Raw genomic sequence first — 12,398 nt, 5'->3', positions numbered from 1 at the left:
AGCTCAAGCAACTTTTTTACTGTCCCCATAACCGCTGCAGCACGCCCAGAGGCGCTGGGGCTAGGAACTGCCAAGCCTAGAGGTGCTGGGGCTTAGCCCCGGCACAAATTAAGCGCTGCCTAAAGGCCTCCCCCGCTGCCGGCCTTAGAGGGGTCCCCCACCTAGGATCACCAGACAGCAAGTGTGCAAAATCAGAACTAGGGATGGGGGTAATAGGAGCTTATATAAGAAAAAGACCCAACAATCAGGACTGTCCCTATAAAATCAGGACATCTGGTCACCCTACCCCCCACCCCGGCTGCCTCTCCGGCATCTCCAGCGCTCCTTGCTTGGCTTCCCCCCTGTCCGTGCCCTCGGGCCGGAGGACACAGGAGGAGGAGAAAGCGCCCACGTGGAGGGGCCCAGCCTTGCTTGCGATGGCTCCGGGCAGAGGGTTATCTAAGCCGAGGCGGTGCCCAAGCCGCGGCCGTACGGGAGAGGAGGAGCCAGCCGGGGAGACCCCACCTCCGCAGAGGTGACAGGCGAAGCCGGGTGCGGAGGGCGCCGCGCCTCATGTCCAGACGTGCGTGCAGTGAGCGGAGCTGCCGGGGGACGCTCTGCCCGCGCCCGCTGCCGGCATGCGGGATTACGACGAGCTGATCTCGTTCCTGGGCGAGTGGGGCCCCTTCCAGCGCCTCATCTTCTTCCTGCTCAGCGCCAGCATCGTCCCCAATGGCTTCAACGGCATGTCCGCCGTCTTCCTGGCCGGCACCCCCGAGCACCGCTGCCGGGTGCCCCCCGGCGCCAACCTGAGCCGCGAGTGGCTCAACGCCAGCATCCCCCGCGAGGTGCAGGGCGGCCGGGAGGGGCCCAGCAGGTGCCGCCGCTACCGCCTGGAGTCGCTGGCCAATTTCTCCGCGCTGGGGCTGCAGCCCGGCAGGGATGTGGATCTGAGTCAGCTGGAGCAGGAGAAGTGCCTGGACGGCTGGGAGTACAGCCGGGAGATCTACCTCTCCACCATCGTCACCGAGGTGCGCCCGGGCGGGGGGCAGCGGGGGGTGTGGGTGCTGGAGCAGGGGAGGTGGGCGGGCGGCCCTGTGCCCACCCATGTTGTGTAGCGCGCTTTCCTAAGGCAGCTGATGTGCCGCTCCGCATCCGCTCTCCTGCCCCGCAGCCCTGCCTGCCTTTCCGGGCGGGTCTCTCCCAGGCTAGCTTGGCCGGTGTGCGATCTCATCCCTGCGCCTTAGCTCTGCCGAAACGGGTTTCAGCATCCATGGGGTTGCGCCTCGCAGCGCCATTGTTTTTAGCGGTGAGTTTAAAATCTGGTGCAAGCGGTCTCCTGCCCTTCCACGCGGCCTTGGACACGTGCAGACTGTGGGAGTGGGAGGGAGCGCGCGCGCACACATACACGGCAGCACTACAAAGCAACAGCGACACACACACACACGCGCGGCAGCACTACAAAGCAACAGCGGTCACGCCAGGGAAGTTGCTAGGGGGCGGCACAGAGATCCGCAGCGTGCAAACTGCTGCCAACTTCCTTCCTTCCCCATCCCCAGGCCGGCACTGTGCTGATTTGTGGTCTGTAGTCACTGATCACTGTTGATTGACATTTTCATGCCTTTTATTTCAATTAAAATGCACGCCCTAGTGTTTTGGTCTACAACAGAAGGAGCGTGAGCCGTGTTGTGTAGCATCCTAGCGTTGCAATAGTTAAAGGTGTCAAGTATCAGAGGGGTAGCCGTGTTAGTCTGGATCTGTAAAAAGCGACAAGGAGTCCTGTGGCACCTTATAGACTAATAGATGTATTGGAGCATAAGCTTTCGTGGGTGAATACCCACTTCATCAGACATCTGTTCGATAAGTTGCCACAGGACTCCTTGTCGATAGTTAAAGGTGTCATTCAAGGGGTGTTTTCATTAAAAAAAAAAAAGTTTTCTTCTTCCTCCCCAGGATTTTATAACTTGGTCCCAAAATATTAGTTTGGAGCTAAAATCGGGTTTTATGAGATTACAGTCTAGAGTAAAGCCAGACATAATGGTCTTCAGTTACCCAAACACAGACTGTTTTGAAGATCCCATCAGGACTTGGTTTGGAATAAAACATAATATAATAATCTCGACGCCACAAGCAATTGTTTCTTGGAACAGGCGATTCTGGAGGCTTCTTTTGATTATTCAGTCTTATTATTAGTCCAGAGTGAAATCATAGATGCTGGGAAAGCATTTTAATTGTCCTCTTTCCCTTCCTCCAGCCACTTTACTCTGGAAGCCTAGCAAGTGTTTTAATTTCTTGATAGTATTGGTTGTGTTGTTATTCAGATCACTCCTTTCGCTGCCTTAAACTTCAGAAGATAAAACAGAAATCGAGGGTGAAATCCTGTTCCCGCTGAAGTCAATGATACTTTTGCTAATGGCTTCAGTAGGGCCAGGATTTCATTTCATTGTTCACTGAACACTATGACTCATAAACAAATCTTATGACATTGGTTCTTGAGAAACCTTATGAAACCCACAGACCAACTGGATATTTTTCCTGTGGATTGTCATAAATTGTTTTTTCGTGGAAAACAAAAAGCAGCTAGGAATGGAATATTCAGAGCTTCTAGTGTAGATGAAAGAAGCTTATGTTGGCTCTCATGTTTTAACCCACTTTAGCAGACTATACTTTGGAGCTACCATGATATGAGGATGACACGGAGTGGGCTATGGAGAGTCATGCTAGTAGGTGTTGTAGGTTCTTAAAGAAACCCTGTCAACTTGAAAATCACACTTGCCTCAAAAATTTGTACCCATTATGTTTATGAATAAGACCCAGTCTTTGATTTCTATATGGCTTTACATCGGGGCGGGCAAACTTTTTGGCCTGAGGGCCACATCGGGTTTCTGAAATTGTACGGAGGGCCGGTTAGGGGAGGTTGTGCCTCCCCTAACAGCCAGGTGTGGCCCAGCCCCTGCCCCCTATCCATCCCCCCCTGCTTCTCGCCCCCGATGCCCCCCCCAGACCCCAGCTCCATCCACCCCTCCCTGTCCCCTGACCGCCCCCGGATCCCCCGCCCCTGACTGTCCCCCATTGCCCCATCCAACCCCTCCTCTCATTCCTGACGGCCCCCCCGGGACCCCTGCCCCATCCAACCACCCCTTCTCCCTGACCGCCCCCAGAACCCCTGCCCCTGACTGCCCCCCGCCACCCCATCCAACCCCCCCCCTCCTTCCTGACTGCCCCCGTGGCATCCCTGCACCCATTCAACCCCCCTGTTCCCTGCCCTCTCACCGCCCCGACCCCTATCCACACTTCTGACCACCACCCCGAAATCCCCTGCCCTCTATCCAACCCCCCCTGCTCCCTGCCCCCTTACTGCGCTGCCTGGAGCACCAGTGGCTGGCGGCGCTACAGGCGTGCTGCCCGGCTGGAGCCAGCCATGCCACCGTGCAGCACTGCAGCCCCGCCGCCCAGAGCATTGCGCCCATGGCGTGGCGCAGTGAGCTGAGGCTGCGGGGCAGGGGAACAGCAGGGGAGGGGTCGGGGGCCTCCCGGGCCAGGAGCTCAGGGGCCGGGCAGGAGAGTCCCGCGGGCTGTAGTTTGCCCACCTCTGCTTTACGTGGACACAGAGGATTGCCCATGCACAGTCAGTTGCAGGGTAGAAAATTATTTATTTTCCCCCAATCTGATTACTTGCGCATCTGATAGCACTTTAGCTGGTGTAAATCTGGCTGTGTATAGTCAATGTTGCTGTTTTCCCTCTATATCACGTCAGCTTCTGCTTTGCTGTAAAGACTATGAATATCAGCGGGGTAGCAGAAAATTAAGTTTTGTTTTTTTTTAAAGGATTTTACAAAACAAAAACAAAAAACCACAACACCCAAAACCAAGATATACTACTAAAAGAGAACTTTATTAGAAATTGTTTTTTGTGGGGGGGAGAATATGATGTCCCTTTAAAGTTGTAGCGTCTGGTGTTGCTAAGTTGGCTCGGTGTTTCTAGTCTCTGTGTTGCCTTAGTTTACTTGTCATCTGCCCCTGGCTTCATCCACATATCTATGTTGACATGCTCTCTCGAGGTTCAAAAGGTTTGGCATTGATATAGGAAGGCTTTAAAGAAACTTCTTTATTTGGCATTGGTTTACAGCAATTGCACGGAAGCCTTTGGCTTTCCTGACCTGATTTGGTGGCCAGTTCTGAGTCTAGCTGACTCGAAGTCAAAATCTTTATTCGGGCACTATATAATGTTACAGTTCATTTCAAAATATTTCCGTTATGGGAAACAGACAGCAGAGTATTTTTAAATTGGATCTGCCTCTCTCTTTTGCCTCTTTAAAATCTAAAAAGAGGAACTGAAATAATTTTTGAAGACTTTTTCTGATTATCTTTTGTGTTTAGAAAGTACAAGAATTTGAAGTTTGGTCCTCATTGCCTTTGCTGGAGGAGGTTTTGGGGGTCTCTGCTGTGACTGTGAGCTCACATGGCTTAAGTGAGAAGGCTCTGTGCCAAATATTTGGCAAAAACTCTTTCTCCATAATGTCTATTAGACGAAATAGGTGTTAACAGATACACTACAGCTAATGGCTTACTGGTTTTACAATAGCACCCAGAAGACCAAAACAGATTGGGCTCCTACTTGGATTGGAACTGTACCAATGCATAAGTGAACAAGCTGACTAAAACCCCTACCTCTGTTAAACACTCAGCTTTCGTTCTCTTGGTTGTTGTGATGTTGTAATTTCACTAGTCATCTGGGCTGAGATCATCAGGTATTTAAGCACCTAGCTAGCTCCTATTGAAATCAATGGGAGTTACACAAATACCTTTTGAGCTCGGCCCTAATTGCAGTAATCCTTCAGGCTAGATGAGACCTGCATTTCCAGTGTGTGGGTTGTTTTTTAAAGCAAAACGTTTTTATTTTTGGGGGGAAGGGGAAAAAAAGGACACAAGTCTAATTCTTTTCCTTTGCAGGTCAGCTATGAAAAGGCACTTTCCATCTTGGTAGACCTTCAGACTGACTTAAGTCAATCATTAATTCCCATTCTCAAGTATACAGTATGTGTAGTTATCTTTAAACGTAGTTTATGTAAAAGCTTAGTGCCTGAATGAGCCAAACAGACTTTGGTTGTTCTGGTGTGAGCACTGCCAACTTCTGGAAGGAGAGCCACTTGGTCAGTCCCCCATCCTACATCATGGGTTAGTCAGTACCGCATAAATCTATCATCTGTCACTTTGTAATGAAAACCTTTTCTGAGTGGAGAACGCTAACAGGCATTGTGGTCACTGGCTTAACACTTCCTGCAAGTATCATGTAGTATGGTTTTACCAGGAAAATCACTTGAAGTGCTGGCAATGCTGAAGCAGTCTTCCTCTTATTTAGGGCAGGAGAAGGAGCACTGTAATGAGAGCCAGTCTCCTTGCAGTGCCAGGCAGCTATCCACTTCCCTCAACTTGTTAGTTTTCAACACGCATGTCAGCATTGGGTAGGAAGAACACTGTGAAATATGATGACAGGAAATCTGGCATCAAAGCGTTCTCAGTACTGTCAGTGTCATTACAAAAAAAGTTATTTGTTTATCATCTAGTGGGAGTGCTGCTAGTGTCACATAGGCATTTATTTAGGTTTTCCAGGTGTCATGAGACAATGGTAAAGGACAGTCACTCTCTCTAACACTGATCAAGGAACTTTATTAAATGGTAAGGAAACAGATTTCTCCCTAAAGCTACTTTGCGTGTCTCTCAGCTTTTCTCAGCCTCTTTCTTATTAGCTTCCTGTTACCAAGTTAAAGAAACAGTATGCATATCTTCATACCTGCCAGTGCTGGTGGTAATGTTGGAGTCTTGCTACTCCAAAATGTGATTGACTTCAGCATCAGCAACGGTCCTTTCTGCTAATTGGAGGGATGGAGAGTATTACACTTGCTAATTTGAGCCAATATGCTTTTTCTGTTCAGACTAGTATTAGATGGGGAAAAAACCTTAGAATTTACACTGCAAGATTTTCCCAGTTGATCCTACACTTAGACTTGCTTTGACAAATCAGAGTATAGTGGGTGCAAGAAAGGTTTTACAAGTTTTCTTTACAAGTTTTTTTGACAGTTCAATTTATTTGTGAAAGCCTATTTGTTCCTTTGGCTGCCTTTTAATATTGAAAAGCGTCAGACTTGGTTTACCGTGATCCAGTTTCTCAACTAATGGCAAGTTCCAAATCTGCTATTGGAAGTGGAGAACTACAATGCTAGAGTTTGTCTACACTGGCAATTTACAGCGCTGCAACTTTCTGGCTCAGGGGTGTGAAAAAACACCCCGCTGAGCGCAGCAAGTTTCAGTGCTGTAAAGCGCCAGTGTGGACAGTACACCAGCTGTGGGAGCTGTGCTCCCAGCACTGGTAGCTACGCCCCTCGTGGAGGTGGTTTTTTTAGAGCACTGGGAGAGCTCTCTTCCGCGCTGTGCCGCGACCACACAAGGCACGTTAAAGCCCTGCCAGTGTAGACTAGCCCTTAGTCTAGCAGGAGAGAAGTTGCAGTACTATCCCTACGCTAAGGGTACGTCTATACCCAGCCGCTAGTTCGGCGGCTGGCAATCGAACTTCTGGGTTCGACTTATCGCGTCTTGTCTGGACGCGATAAGTCGAACCCGGAAGTGCTCGCCGTCGACTGCGGTACTCCAGCTAGACGAGAGGAGTACCGCGGAGTCGACGGGGGAGCCTGCCTGCCGCGTGTGGACCGAGGTAAGATCGAACTAAGGTACTTCGAACTTCAGCTACGTTATTCACGTAGCTGAAGTTGCGTACCTTAGTTCGATTTGGGGGGTTAGTGTAGACCAAGCCTAAGAAGTTGCCAGATGACAGTACCATAGGGTCTAATGCAGCATAGTGATTCAGATGATATAGTCGTATAGCAGTTTAGGGGAGAGGGAGGCGGGGGTGCTACAGGGATATAGAGACACAAAAGTAATTCTGTGTGAGATATGGTAAGTATGCTTCTGAGCTGTATATATTGTACAGTGAAAAATCAATTCCATGAATGTAATGAGAAACACAATATTCATTCAGATAAATAGAGCTGCTGTTAGGCAATGAAATCTAAGCTCCTGTACGTTAATAATAAACACCAGTTCAGTGAGGTTCAGTTAACTGAAGTCACTTTGTAATTTAATTGTATAATATGGATGCTATTAAATTGTTTGGCGTTCAGTTATACATTTTTTTCATGTAAAAAAAAAAAGGCTCACTAAACCCTGGATATCAGACTAGCCATAACTGAAATTTTAAACTAAAATCTTAATTAATTTGCTTTCCCTGCTAAATCCTCCTTGAAAAGAGAACATCCCACAGATTTCCTGAATCTGCCCAAATCTTTGAGTGACAGCAGATTTCACATGAGATTGTCTGCTTATCGTTCACCTTCTTATGTTGCACGTCTGGCAGGGGAAGAATGTTGAGGATCTGTTCTGCTTATGTACATGGTCAGTGTTCAGCCACTGGCGAATCCAGGATTTGGGATATTCTTATGCATATGATCTTGTTTCTAGGCATTGTGCTTCGTATGGCTAATCCTAATTGATTGATTGATTCCTTGGCTTTTCCTTCTGGCTACTCAGAGCAAGTCTACACTACAAAATTAAGTCTGTTTAAGTTACGTCAACATACAGCCAGTGCAGTAATTGAATCGGTTTTACAGGCGTGCGCATCCTCACCTGGAGCACTTGCACCGATGTAACTGCCAGTGTAGGGCATTGTGGGATTGATTCTGAAAGGCAGCAACAGTCAATGTAAGAATGCAGTGTTTATACTGACACTGTGTCGACCTAATTACATCAACTTAAGTGCTACACCATGTGTGGAGGTGGAGTTATTAAGTCAGTGTAGTGGCCAAGTTACATAGGTGGGAACTACATTTTAGTGTAGTGCTTTACAACATAACTCTGTAGTGTAGACCAGGCCTCAGTCTCCTCCCTGTTTTCTGTACTTCACACAGACTATTCTCCTACCTACTCCATAAAACTGTGCACTAGAATCTGTATGTGTAGGGGCCCTACCTAGTTATGGATGAATAAGTTAACTTCCGCTCAGATTCCTACCTTCCCTTGCACCAGTGCAATGGAGAAGGCCTATATATTGGCTGCTTGGGAGAGTAGAAAGGAGAATACTGTTGCCCCTTTGGCTGCGGTTAGCCAATATTTGGGATCTTGCAGGATAGTTTCTGTTAGGAGAATTGCATGATATGGGTCAGGTATATTCTTTGTTGCAATCCTGTTTATTTACAAAGAAGATACAGAGTCTTGTTTTCCTGAACACAGTAGTAATAAACAGCAAGCAATTTCCTTACTCAGAAATCTCCAACACTGCCTTCCCAGTGTGTTCTGTGCCCAAGGAGCTCTGTCTCCTTCCCCCCTCTTAGGGTCATTCTCACAACTGTTTCTCTTCCTGTCTGCTGGCTTTTGGTGTTCTCTCTCTCTCTCTCACGCCCCCCACCCCTACCTTGCAGGGAATTCCCCAGCCCACTGGCTTAGCTTCTGATCTGGCCTTACCATGCAGCCTGGGCCATTGCCTTGTGTTGTGGCTAGGATTACCATACATCCGTTTTTTCCCGGACATGTCCGGCTTTTCGGCAATCAAACCCCCGTCCGGGGGGAATTGCCAAAAAGCCGAACATGTCCGGGAAAAATACCGGCTGGGCACTTCCTCTCCCGCGGCTGCTCTGCTCCTCCCCGGACTGAGACTTCGGCTCTGTTTAAGAGCCAAGCTGCCCGAGCCAGTGCTACCGGTTTTGGGCAGCCCCTGCGCCGCCGGAGCAGAGCAGCTGGAGCCGGGGAGGAGAAGTGCCCAGCCGGCGGCTGGGGTCCGGAGTCAAGGGGGCTGCCCGAAGCCGGTAGCGCTGGCTTGGGCAGCTTGGCTCTTAAACAGAGCCGAAGTCTCAGTCCGGGGAGGAGCAGAGCAGCTGGAGCCGGGGAGGAGAAGTGCCCGGCCGGGGGCGCAGGGTCCGGAGGCATAGGGGCTGCCCAAAGCCCGAGTGCTACCGGCTTCATGGTTTGCTGGGCAGCCTCCAGACCCTGCGCCCCCGGCTGGGCGCGTCCCCTCCCGGGCTCCAGCTGTGCTGGGGAAGCGCCGGCCGGGGGCGCAGGGTCTGGAGGCTGCCCGGCAAACTGTAAAGCCGGTAGCACTCGGGCAGCCCTTTTCGCGTGGTTGGGAGGGAGGAGGGGGAGTTAGGGTGGGGACTTTGGGGAAGGGGCGGGGAAAGGGCGGAGTTGGGGCGGGGCCGGGGGTGGGAAAGGGGCGGGGCGAGGGCCTGTGGATTGTCCTCTTTTTTATTTTTTAAATATGGTAACCCTAGTAGTGGCTTCTTTGTTGTTTTCAGCTATCTCACTACATAAAGGGGATTAATTGCTCCTTCCCTTGAACCTGAAAAAAGGGTGCTTAGCAAACCAGCTTGCAGGCCTCTGTTCTGTAGACCACAGATCCACTTGATGACTGCTATTTACACCTTCCAGCAGAACAACCCCCCTCCCCAGCTCTGCCCATCCTGCCAATGAATTTTAAAATGGTGAAACCCCAAATGAATTGTCCCAGACAGAAATACAGTAATTTAACAAATTAATATTTATACAAAGCTTAATTGTTTACACTGTGTCTTTCTGTCAGGATATATCCTATCACCAACTCAAATCAATTTTTCTCCCATCCAAATCTACATGGAGTTTTCTTCTTCCTGTCTGAGCTCTTTTAGCCAGATGCGAAGGGCCACTTTCAGTGGGCTTGTGAGGAGTGTCCAGCAGCAACTTTGGTATGGCGTTGCAGTGTGGCTGCTCATACCTGGGTTAGGTTAACCCAGGTGCTCAGACTTGAGTGCCAATCATCCAAGTTAACTCTACAGTGAAGACATTCCCATAGTCTTTGGAGATCAATGCCACCACTTTGAATTGATTCTGGGAACAAATAGGAAGTCCGTATATGTTTTGGAGAGCTGTTCTAATAGGTGTATCCTAGCTAACATTACTGAACAGGTAGTGTTAGGCTTGTCAATGCTAGGGTTTTTGGGGCAAGAATTCCCCATTATTGCTAATGCTGATGCAGCTAAAAACGTTAGTGCCCCTTACTGTAAAACACTTTAGTTCTCGGACTGTGCTGAGGAGAGCATTAGTTATCAACTTGCTTTTTAATATTGACTTCACTATGATGTGCATAATTCCCAGCTGTGCATCATTGAAATGGGAACTTTTGCTCAGCATAAAATAATTACACCAATCTAATGTGCAGCAGTGGCCAGAGTTGAAAATCCTCCGAATAAAAAGCTGAATAGAAACCACTACAGTTCTAATGTACCTGCAGAGACTACCCGCTCAGCTAACTTTTCTCAGTGATGCTTTTGAAATAGATTTCATGAGATCTACCCAATGCTGGCAGTATGGCTAAGAATACAATATCTAATGCTGTCAGCTTTGTGGTTTAGATGGGATAATCTCACTAGTATATTTAGTACATTTGGTGCAATACATGTGAAATTTATGAACTACAGACTTTATACAGTCATGAGAACCAGTGACTATTTTTGAGTTTCCCTGGAGCTGCGTGCTATTGATCTCCATTCTTATTCTCGGATATGAGATTCGCATTCCTGAGATTTATAGGCTCAGCCTTTTAAACAAGGTTTCAAACATCATTTATTTGTTATGAACTAGGTGGATTTCAAGTCACTTTTAGTGTAGTTTCCTGCTAAGTATTATGGTTTCTGTACTATGTGATGCTAGGTAGAGCCCTGTAGCACAATGGAACACTGAAGAAAATGAAGCAGTAATTTCGGATAGAGTACCAGAATAAAGTGTTGTGTGTGGGAAAGCTGGTTGGATAATCTCCTAAAAGGGCACTGTCACTTTCAGCAATGAAACTGATCTCTGCTATTATTTTGGAGAAGTAATTGGTTTGCAAATCTGTGAATCCTAAATTGTCACCAAGCAGCAGACAAAATTCACTATTCTGCATGCCCTTGCTAGCTTGTAGTAATCAAGTTGAGGTATTTGGCTATCGTGGATGTAGTCTCTTGCCTAAATAGTTTTTGCTGCTGAAAGTAAAAGCACCTTCCTTCCAAGTTTACCAAGACTTTGCCCCTGGATGTGTTTGGTCAGGAATTCTGCAGAATGACTTGTTTGTTGGTTAATGAATAATTTATTCAGTTAAGATATTTCAGAAGGTGTGTTTATAGTTAATCTACAAAAGGGCTAAACTATAATTTAATTACTGCAATCCATTTTGTGTGGCTGATAATCAATTGACTTTATTTGCAATAATCAAGTCGGCTTCATGTTTAAAAGTTGCAGGATTGGGCCCAATAGAGGAGTAAAAGGATCTGGTTTATCCATGGAAACCTTGGATGATGCTGGGGAAAAAAGGAAAAATAATTGGCTAGTTTAAAAACTTTAAAATCAAGAGATTGGTTTAGAAAATGTAGTACAAACCTCACATTTTTGTTGCCTCTCCTTTTTTCCATGATTGGTGACGGGACTCCGTAAGATGCACCAGTTGGACAGTTACTAATATCTCAAAACAACTACTGTCACATTTTAGTAAATGAAGTTCTGTTGACGGTTAATAATAGTATAATTATTGTACTCCATAGAGAAAAGTAGGATTAACACTTACAACCCTCTCCTAGATTCTAGAATGTAGGCGTTCAATAGACAAGAAAAGTACTATAGATTAATATACTGGGTGCCAATAAGAGAGAGAATTTAAATCTCCATTGAATGACAGTAGATAGCTAATTGTATGAGTGTGAAAAGAGTCAGGTTTCACACACTTAAAAATAGAATCCTTCCACTCACTGACAGTTCAATCCCCTTTGCCATCTCTGCTTAAACTGACAATGGGAGTCAGAAATGGTGATAGTCTTCGCGTTGAGGATACCTGTCCATTAAGAATTGTACTGAATTCAATTGACAAAGACCATTAAGCAGCCAGCCAATCAGAATAAATTTTGGTTATATCAGCTGGACCAAATCTGATCTATTGCTCTAGATGTGAAATATTGCATTGCCTATTTCTTGAGCCATCCAATATGACCTGCATAAGGACTTAGCTATGTGTCTCCCATAACATTAACAGGAATACTTTGGCTAACTCAACATGTTTGGGTTGACTCTACTACAGTGGTACGCAAACTTTTCCACTTGCCTCCGCCTCTACCATTCCTGGAATTTGTTGTGCCCCTCCTCCAGTTGTGCCCCATTGCCACCCTTACTTCTCCGCTGCTGCTGGCGGCAGCGTTGCCTTCAGAGCTGGGCAGCCGGAGAGCTGGCATGGGAGGACTATTTTTTTTTTTTAATCCTGCTCCCATCCCACGCTGAAAAACCCACTCCCATCCATTGAGTGTTAAACTTTTATACCGCTACTGCAGTTATGACAGTAGGTTCTGTGGAACCTGTGGGATCCTGCAGGACCC

At 47.4% G+C, this 12,398-nt stretch overlaps 1 protein-coding gene across 1 annotated transcript in view; it reads left to right on the top strand.

Annotated features, from left to right (window-relative positions):
* Positions 1-484: 484 nt before the first annotated feature.
* The window catches only part of LOC101933667 (solute carrier family 22 member 4), a 61,568-nt gene continuing 49,654 nt past the window's right edge, over positions 485-12,398 (top strand). The window contains exon 1 of the mRNA XM_065554987.1: positions 485-1,010. Within this exon, the coding sequence (XP_065411059.1) occupies positions 618-1,010 (393 nt within the window). The 5' untranslated portion in view covers positions 485-617. The remainder of the gene's footprint in view (positions 1,011-12,398) is intronic.

Source organism: Chrysemys picta, chromosome 8 (assembly GCF_011386835.1).
Source record: "Chrysemys picta bellii isolate R12L10 chromosome 8, ASM1138683v2, whole genome shotgun sequence".
NCBI lineage: Eukaryota > Metazoa > Chordata > Testudines > Emydidae > Chrysemys > Chrysemys picta.
This window is presented reverse-complemented; position numbering and strand designations above follow the sequence as displayed.